Raw genomic sequence first — 10,257 nt, forward strand, 5'->3', positions numbered from 1 at the left:
AGAATGACCTTTAATAAAGCTCAGTTTTGTCTTTTGGCATCCTTTGTCTCTGTGTTAGTTATCAGTCGTTGGCTTAGTCAGCTGGCTGTGGTTGAGTTTACGCAAATATTAACAGAAGGTAATATTTGTCAAACTTTCCAGAAACAGTATCTGTATTATCTTGATTTGACACACCTCACCAATGTGAGAGCATTAAAACAAATACTGAAGATAATGTGTGACTACTGAGGCCCTAATCTCTCTGTGTGGGGCGTCTCTAATCAAAACAGTCTCAAGTGTGAACAACTATGAGAGACTATAAATAAACCAGAATCAAACTGCCTGTCTACAAACGCAGCCCAGGCTTGGGATCACGCAAGCGTGTCCAATCTAGAGTGCCTAGGCGATGCAAACATCTTTTGAGGATGACATGTCAGTCAAACGAACAGGAACGCAATGAAGAGCGATGAGGCATGGAGGAGACCGACTGGTTGAGGTGTCATTCAGCACACAGAGGATACACACACACACACATGGAAATGTATATACTTACACCCACAAATGCACTTGCAAAAGTGGTATACATGCCCATGTGCACAGACATGGTCACAAAGTTGCACAAGTTCACACATGCAAACAGTGACAGAAATGGTTATTGACCACAGGGATGCAAAAGTAGCCTCTGCAAAAACACAACATCTGAGGGAAATAAGAAAGGAGAAAAGAAAGTGGGAAAAGACAAAAGCAAAAATAAAGAACATTTTGACAGAAAGCACTGATGGCAACTAAACACACTTCAAGAAAGACATTGGCTGTGAGAGACTGTTACCACAATGGGATGGGGAAGGTACACAGTGGCAACAGGGATTCAATTACGGAGTATTGTTCCAACTCCCACTCCCTGGGACACCAGGAAACATCAGTCTGTCAGTGGCAATGGCAGGGCTGAAGAGTGTGTGTGTGTGTGTGTGTATGTGTGTGTGTGGGGTCCGTTCATGCATATGTATGGCGGCAGTACAATGTACCGAACATGTGTGCCATCTCAGTATGGACTAAAATCTCTCATGATAATGTCATCTATGGTCGAGATGAGCCTGGCCTCAGGCAAGCCCGGCAGAAAACCAGAAAATAAATGACAGGCTCCATTCCCCAGCCAACAACTACATCACTCATCCTTTCATTAGAACAACTGAGAACTGTGTGAGTATAGAGAGAGACAAAGTAAAGGGCAGAAGACCGACAGGGGAGACCAAAACACCAGACAGGAAGAAAGGCTGTGATAAAAATAGCAAGACAGATCAGGATAGAGACAAAGACAGACAGACAAGTTTTTATGTAAACTAGAGATGAGAGGGGAAAGGAGCATGAAGCCACCAATATGCTCTACATCCTCTTCTCGGAGATTCAGTGACAATCTGAAGAGGGAAAAAAAGCTGACGTTTCGATGTTGACATTCGGTGGAACAATGTGTAAAAAGGAATGAGCAGGCAAGGATGAGAAAGACAAAAGACAAGAAGAGAGGCACAGACAGGAAGAGACACAGAGTGAAATCAAATGCAGGAAAAACAAATGACAGCCAAAGTGTATGGAGCTCCACAGATCTTACTCATGACAGACAGGAAGGTGAGAATAGTAGGATATTAGTGTATTTAAAGCATTAATATATTCTCATTGCTGAGCTCAGTTCCTCTGTCTCCCAGTGAAAATAACAGAGACTCCACTCGAGGGAACTTGTGGTGAAACTGTATATTAGAATAAAGATGAGTGACTAATAGAGGGCAGTACTGCAGTATTTGTACTCATGCTGGCTGCTCACAGAGAACATTTAACCACCACAGATAATGAAAGCACCATGAAATGCTGTGTTTCTTTGTGACAAGAATGTGGATAAGTTTACCCCATTCTCGCTAAAAATCTGCCACAGTTGACTCCAGATGTGCATATAAACACAGTGATGTGTCTGCCCCGGCAAGGCTGGCGAACCCCCTGCACTGTCCATGAGAAATGTAGCTGAATAGAGAGAATGTGGCATCGAAGGGTTTCTTTTTTCCACTGGGGAAAACCATGCCAGAAATGTGCTTCCATGAAATGCCCCATGCTGTTCTTTTTTTGTTCTTTTCCCCTCACTATACCACAGTAATAGCAAGCTGAGAGAGATATCCACAGAAGCTGGGTGAAGAATAAGAAATGAAGACAAAGAAAGGTCAAGAATTTAGATAAAGTAGGAAAGAAAGGGATGATTAAAGGAAGGCAGATTGGAAAAGGCTAGAATGAAATCTTTTTTTGCCACTTTAATGTGCAATGTTTACATTTACATATCACTGGGACAGAGCTAAGAACAAAGTTCATTCACACACATTCCACACTACATTAATTGAGGAAAAGTAATCTTAACATCAGGAAAGGCTGACTGGCTAATGTTTTACCAATAATAAATGTTTTATGGCATAAAATACAAGAGGAGCTGAAGGCTGGGTACACCAGCTCGGACGTTGATTTTAACAGCTCAGCAAGGTCATTTAAATCAGCACTAACACCTGTGAAGGGGAATAAATCGATAACTTCAAATAGTGCCTTTCTAAAACAACTGTCCTTGAGCTTCCTTATCAGCGTTCTTCCTCCCTGAACATGATCATATCCCTGCGGCAGTTTAACCCTGATTAGCTCTTTAAAAAGGAATCTAAGCAGTTATAGCTTCCCATCTTAAAATTTGGCTGCTGTGTAAGAGATCAAGTTATACGATAATCTTAGGCTTAGTCTAGTCTGTTTTCTGGGGTATGCAGAAGAATTATCATGAATGTCCTTCTATGGTGCAGTTCTCTCTCACTTTCTCTCTCTCTCTCTATCTATCTATCTATGTCCCTCTCACAGTTACAGCTATTTGTTTTCTTTTGACATTGGACAAGTAAACAAATAAAATAAAAAATGCATATCATGACGGATAAAAGTTGCCATAACATTCAGGATAAACAAAGTTGTTGTTGTTTTTTTTTGACTGAAATTGATTCAAAGCATAAAATCCTGTAATAGTTTGGAATGATTTTCTGCACACCAATTCTCTTTTATTCAGTAACAAGTCTATAATCTTGATCCAATTGGGCTTCACTGCACTATTATGTGCTACATCGAGTACTACATACTGATTTATTTTACTGAAATTCAAGTCTTAGATCACAGGGATTGTTATTGTCATTTCTGAGTCTTTTTCTGATTGTAACATGGCAGTAAGAACAGGGGTGTAAAAACAGAGCATGAGATATGGGAAAAAGTTTTGGTGACATGGCAAGGTCAGGGTACTATTCGTTTCAGAAGCCAAGGTCGGGAATATGACATTGTATTGTACAAAAAGCTTTCATAGCTTTTGATAATGGAGAAACTGGAACTGTTCTTGGCAAATAATAACTTTAGTGTTTGTGAAAAGAAAAACAAATGTCCAGTTGCTGCTTCAATGTAAGTAAGGGAGGGAATCACTGGGAATCTTATGATACGATTTTGTCTCAATTCTTGTTATCAGTTCAGTTCACAATCATGTCTCAATTCAAAATTGACCATTAGTAGCTGAATGTATTTTGTATCACCAAAGGATAAGAAAGTAGTGTGCCATGTCTGTCTTCAGGAGTGGATTTGAATACCCAGTCTAAAATTTGTTGTTCACTGACCTGACAGTTTCATTATTTCCCCAGATGCCCAGAAACCAGCCAAAAATATTACCTTATAAAAAGAGTCAAGGTATTAAAACTAGATTTTAAGAGTCCCTCCTCAAGGCCTGATGGAGGATGAAGGGCTCAAGTTGATATTGTACTACAGTGGCGCAAATTTCTAACAAATGTGCAATTAAGCAAATTATGTATACTCAAATTATATGGGGTGAACCTGGGGCTTTTGAGGTCCCTGGAGGTGTAGGGTAGCTGTGCAGTTGGCTTTACTCAGTTAGTTTTCCAGCCTTGCTCACCACTTTGCCTAAGTACAGCCTCACAGAGCCACGGTAGACCTTAAGTTTAGCTGATTCTTCATTCTGTCGTACTTTTATTTTTGGCTGAACCGCAACAGTTGGGCCAGCCCTATAATCTATTCCTGACTGACTGACTGAGTGATCATATTTCCACCACTGTTCAGCCGAATGTCCCGGCACTGAGTTGGAGTTTCTGGTGCAAACAGCTTCTGTTAGCAGGGTGTTTGCAGCCTGCAGTGTTGCCAACTTAGATCATTGTCACAAGATTCCGAGACTTTTTTTCAAACATGACTGGGTGTTAACCTAGTACATGGCTGGGCTGTACATGGATGCCAACCGTGGGCTTAGGGCTACACCTCTTGTTAAGAGCAGCTTACCGGAACTGCAGGGAAGCAGAGGAGCGCTTCAAATACACTGAGCCTTGCTTTCATAACAGCAAATAAACTACTTTAATTACATGTATCATTATTACTAAAGGAGGCAGAGGAATAATTTAACATAAGACTCAGCCAGCAGGAGAATGGAGGGGGGAGAGAGAAGTCATCAGTAACTGCTACACAAATTAGCAGATCTGAATAGCGTATAAACAACAGAGACATCAGCAAACTCTTACTGCAGCACCGCAATAAAATTCTTGTTAGGAAATAAAGGATTTCTGCCCACTGAAATTCTGGAGGGCTTTAAATTTAAAATGGTCACAAGAACTGTTTGTGTTGAGATGCAATGCAGTATCCTTAATACAGCAAACAGGAGTGACTGAAAATGAGGCTTCGTACTAAAGTACCGGTATGAATTAAAAATAAAGACCTTTTAATGGTTTTGTCAGTTTTTGACCCAAAAACAGACACAAACAGAGGTGAGAAGTTAACAGTGGTTTGTTTGAAGATGGTGGCGCTATACAAGAGCTCAAAAGCTGAGTTAATCAGAAGGAAAGGGATTTTATTAGGAACAGTGTATCATTCAAAGCTCTGTAATCAATGCAGGCGCAGAGAGTATGATCCTTTTTTTCCACAAAGAAAAACCCTGCTCCTACAGGGGAAGAAGATTGGCGGATGATGGCAGCAGCGAGGGAGTCATGAATGTTTTTTTCCATTGCTTCTTTCTCTGTGCATGAGAGGTTGTACAGACGGCTAGAAGGAAGGGGGGCACCGCGGAGGAGATTTATTGCACAATCGAAGGATCTGCGTGGTGGCAGGCTTGAGGCATGCTGTTTACTGAAAACATATCCTAAATCATGGTACTCAGATGTAACTGAGGTGAGATCAGGAGGTTCCAGTTGTGGGGTAATGGTGTTCAGAGTGGGGGTAAGAGTGGATTGGAGACAGTGGGAATGACAGAAAATACTCTATTGATTGTATCAGAAGGTCACTTTATGTGTAGATTGTGTAGTTTTAACCTGGGTATGCCAAAATCTATTGGATGATGAGGGGAGATGACAAACAATTTAGTGTTCCACTGTGATTTCCAGAAAGGATAGCTCTAGTGGAAGAGTGCGGTGTGTGTGATGCATGCGAGGAGCTTACCATCAAGAGCATTAATGTCCTTAGAAACTGGTAGTGGTTCAGCAGGTATTTCTGCATGGGTCACAAGATATAAACCAATAAAACTGTTGTCAGCTGTAGAATTCACCAGAAAACAGAAAAGTTCCTTTAAATTGCATGCATGACGGAGGGGCTGAGCAGGAGGTTGTGTAGCTCATCAGGACCTCCCTGGTTACTGATTAGCAGAATCTTTTGGCAAATGGGGCACGCAGCAAGGAAATGACCAGCTTGGTCACAGTTAATGCACAGGCCTGCTTTAACAAGGTGCTGACATTCAGCTGGGGGAGATGAGCTCTGTCTAGTTGCATGGGTTCTTCACTGTTAAATGGAGAGGGTGAACTGAATGAGGATTAACAGAGGGGGTGTTGTCAGAACTGGCACATGGAGTAATTCTTGGGTGTGGACTAGAAGTGAGGGCTTGTGGATGGCTTGACTTCTCCCTACAATGTTCACAGAGAAGGACAGAGAAATTAGGGAATCTAAATTATCTGTGTCATCCCTGGCCGCTAATTCATTCTCAATATTATCAAGTATCTCCCAAACAGCATTCAGGAGTAGTGAAAAAGGCTCACAGGGAAGGCTGAAGTGACTTGCACTGGAGGAGCTTTAGTGGCTTTGACTGGGGCTGCTGTTGCACCTGCTGTCTATGAGACAGGGAGATGGGTGATTAATTGATCCATTTGTCCGCTGAGCTGAAAGACACTGGGGGTGAGGGTTCATAGAGTGTCCCTAACTTTGTTCATGGTGTCCAATAACTGCACAATGAAAGGCAAAAGCTTGGCAGAGGGGGTCAGAGTCAGCTGGGTCCATATTTGGCCAGATTGTTCTGTAACTGTTTTGGTCCCGAGAGCAGACACAGACAAAGGTGAGAAATGAACAGTGGTCTTAATGTAAACTAAAATTACTGCCTCGTGGTTGTATGCCTCCACCATTCAAACTAGCATCAGATTACATCCCTGTTTATCCAGTGTCATATAAAATATTAACCATTTGTGTGAAACCTTGTCAAAATTGCTGTGTGAAGTCTTGAGTAATGGCCAGAAGTGTTTTGTGAGATCATACTGACTTTGACCTTTGACCACCAAAATCTAATCAGTTCGTCCTTGAGTCCAAGTGAATCCAAGCTATTGCATTGACGAAGCCAAAACCAAGTTTTGTGAGTTCACTGTGACCTTGACTTTTGTAGTAGAAAATTTATGTAAATTTGTAATTTCTGTGAAACATGGTACTGCTGAAAAAGAATATTTTGTTCTCAACAAACAAGGAGTTTACTTAAGTAAAATACGGTAAATTATCTTACACCAATACAAAAGTGAGTCATTCTTTTGTTGGTAAAACTGGTCCCATGAGCAAAGGGAACCTTCACTTCACATCACGTTGTTGCTGTGAGAGGAACCAGTCATGACATTGCTGATTCCAATCCTCCTTGGTTTTCTTACCGCTCTCATTTCAGGCCTGTACCTTCTGGGGGTGTTTCGACAGAGGCAACCAGGAGAACCCCCTTTGGATAAGGGGCTCATCCCTTGGCTTGGTCATGTCCCAGAATTTCGCAAGAACACAGCTAAGTTCCTAGAGAGGATGAAGAAAAAGCACGGTGATGTATTCACAGTACAGCTGGGAGGCTTTTACATGACTTTCATGCAGGATCCTCTATCATTGGGGGTATTTGTTAAGGAGAGTCGAAAAACTCTTGACTTCAACGTGTTTGCCAAGGACTTGGTGCACAGAATCTCTGGTTACAAATCTATGGGGAATGAGCACCACCTTATCGTGTCAGCCAGCCACAAATACCTGAGCGGACCAGGACTGGAGGTGTTAACACAATCCATCATGTGTAATATGCAGAAAATGATGCTGCAGAATATTGACAAAGCTGCAAACCAAAATACCTGGATGGAAGAAAAACTGTTTGTATACAGCTACAATATTATTTTTAGGGCTGGCTACTTATCTCTTTTTGGCAACGCATCATCCATGACAGAAGGAAATGTAGAGAAAGCCAAAGAGAAAGACATAGCTGAATCAGAAGCCTTATTTCACGAGTTTTATAAATATGCTGATTTATTTCCCAATCTGTTTTTTGGAGTCCAGTCCCCATGGGAAAACATGGAGGCAGAGAAGCTGAAGAATTTTTTTTGGAATGCTCTGTCAATGCAGAAGTTGAAGACTAAGGAAAACATTAGTGGCTGGGTATGGGACATGCAGCAGGGCAGAAAGGAGATGGGTATAAAGGAGTCAATGATAGACAAGTACATGATTGTTCTTCTTTGGGTTTCCCAAGGTAACACAGGGCCTTCTGCATTCTGGCTGCTCTTCTTCCTCATGAAGCACCCAGAAGCTATGACAGCTGTAAAGGGGGAGATAGATAAGGTCTTGAAGGAATCTGGACAAGAGGTCATACCTGGTGGTCCTTTGATCAACCTGACCTGTGACATGCTGATGAAAACACCAATCCTGGACAGTGCTATAAATGAGACCCTCCGACTCACCGTTGCACCACTCCTCATCAGGTCAGTGATACAAAATATGACTCTTAAAATGGCTGATGGTCGCGAATACCATATTCGCAAGGGCGACGCAATGGCTGTCTTTCCTCACAGTGCTGTCCAAACTGACGCGGAGATTCACCCTGAGCCAGCTTCATTCAAATTTGATCGCTTTCTGAATCCAGATGGGAGCAAGAAAACTGATTTCTACAAAGCAGGGAAGAGGGTGAAGTATTACAGCATGCCCTTTGGGGCAGGAGTGTCCCTGTGTCCGGGAAGGTTTTTTGCCAACACTGAGCTGAAACTGTTTATTTTCCTCATGTTGATCTACTTTGAGTTTGAGCTGAAGAACCCTGATGAGAAGATACCCAGCCCTGTCATCAATCGTCTGGGCCTTGGAGCATTTCATCCCATCAACGACATCCCATTTCGGTACAGATTCAAATTCTGAAGCCATGATCACACCCTCTTTCCTTTTCTTGGGAGTTTGACAGTTCAGTGTCTAGGAAATATCAGATGTCATGTAAAACAACACTGAAATCTGACTCCTTTTATGCACTCGTGAAACAAAACAACTTCAGCTTCTGTCTGTAACCTTGCTATTATGTACTATAAAATGTATCTGCACTTTGCAAACCATCCAATCATCTTAAATAATAACAAACTCTTGTTGCAAACATGTCACTGAGTTATGATTGTATCCCAGTTATCATTAAAAATTGCACTGTGTCTTTGAATTGGTGATGGAGGAAATGTGTCATGTGGTGATCCCATTATTTCATATTATACAGATTGTAAATTATACAGTAACATAAGATGAACAAATATTCAATAATTCAGTGATTCTGAGTTACAAGTCTGGACGCATTTTTCTTCTTAACTCTATTGTCTTTTTTTTTTCGTTTTTTTTTTTGAAGACTGTTTGTGGTCTTGTATGGGATTACAACATAAATTAACATAATTTACAATCAGTAGAATCAGGGCGACCCAATAGTCAAGTGGTTATGGCACATACCATGTGAATGTATATGCTCTGAGCAGATGAGTCACCAGTTTCACCCCTGACTGGTCCCATTCTTTGCTGCATGTCATTCCCCTCTCTCTCCCCCCTCATTTCCTGTCACTCTATGCCCTCCTATCTAATAAATGCGCAAAATGCAAAACTGAATCAATAACACACTTGTCATTTGTGTTTTTTGTGTTCTGTATACTTGTTCATGTGACAATTCATATTTTGTTTTTTCTGATTAGTTTGTGTTTGTGCCTATGTGATTAATCACGTATGTGATCCATCAGATCACATAGGTGATTATCATAGATGATAATCAGTGAGCTAAACTGAAGTGAAGTGTTGTGTACAAATGTACAATTCAAACCAGTTTTTCCCAAACATTCCGGGAACACAGTAATTAGAGAGAGAGATAGACATTTTCTGAACTGGTAACTGTCAAACCCTGAAGATTATCATTATTTGATTTGTGAAAGCATAGCTGCCTCACCTTCAAAGTGGAAACAGTGGAAACTTCAACCTCCAGCGTTTCCAAGTCATATCACGTTTGGCGCTGCTGCCACAAACACTGGATTGCAACATGGCTACCGGAGCTCTCTCCACAGTTGGACTGGCCATTGAGCATACCAGGGGGCTGAATTTTTGTCCCAGTCTGTGACAAACGGCTCTCTCTCTCTCTCAAGTGAATGCCAATCCTAGGTTCACTCTTGTTTTACCTCTGTTTCTGTCACTCTCCTTCTTTGCCTTCTTTGCCTCCTCTGACAGCGGGGCTTTTTCTTTTCCCGGGCAGAGTTTCCATATTTGCTGTGGTTGTTCGACTGTCTGCCATTTCCACTACCTGGAGAAAGCTACTGATAGCAGTCCTCTTCCTGCTTTGGTTGTGCAACAGCAGACACACTTCCTTTCTGCCAAAAATCGAGTCTTCGCATTCCCAGGAGATTTTGTACCCTGTGGTAAACAGAATTGCATAGTGAAAATGAGGTGCATAGGGAACCAATCTCAACTGCAATTGTGTCATTATTATGTAGCCATTACATTGTTCAATCAACATTTACTTCATAATGATAGGTTCAAGCAAAAAAATTGTCTATTCTCACTTTAAACACTTTAATGACCTACTGATACAGACTATTTTTGTCTTGGTTCATCCTCCACATCTTTCTCCCTTATTACCTTCATTTCTTCCCCAGTCTTGGTCTACTCAAAGTGTTCTGTCACCATGGCTTTGTGTCATACTTGGTAATCATGCAGAGAAGCATGTATAATTGAAGCTGCTCATGTAGGTGAGTT

General features: G+C 41.5%; 1 protein-coding gene across 1 annotated transcript; it reads left to right on the forward strand.

The window, feature by feature from the left end:
* The first annotated feature begins 6,522 nt into the window (after window positions 1-6,522).
* LOC139607712 (5-beta-cholestane-3-alpha,7-alpha-diol 12-alpha-hydroxylase-like) lies at window positions 6,523-9,122 on the forward strand. The gene is made up of 2 exons (XM_071460841.1): window positions 6,523-7,982; window positions 8,073-9,122. Exons 1-2 carry the CDS (start codon window positions 6,874-6,876, stop codon window positions 8,407-8,409), a joined length of 1,446 nt encoding a protein of 481 aa, XP_071316942.1. The 5' UTR covers window positions 6,523-6,873; the 3' UTR covers window positions 8,410-9,122.
* Window positions 9,123-10,257: the final 1,135 nt, after the last annotated feature.

The sequence above is a fragment of the Trachinotus anak genome, unplaced genomic scaffold (assembly GCF_046630095.1).
Source record: "Trachinotus anak isolate AG129_WGS33_773 ecotype Australia unplaced genomic scaffold, CSIRO_AGI_Tana_v1 ptg000024l, whole genome shotgun sequence".
Taxonomy (NCBI): Eukaryota; Metazoa; Chordata; class Actinopteri; order Carangiformes; family Carangidae; genus Trachinotus; species Trachinotus anak.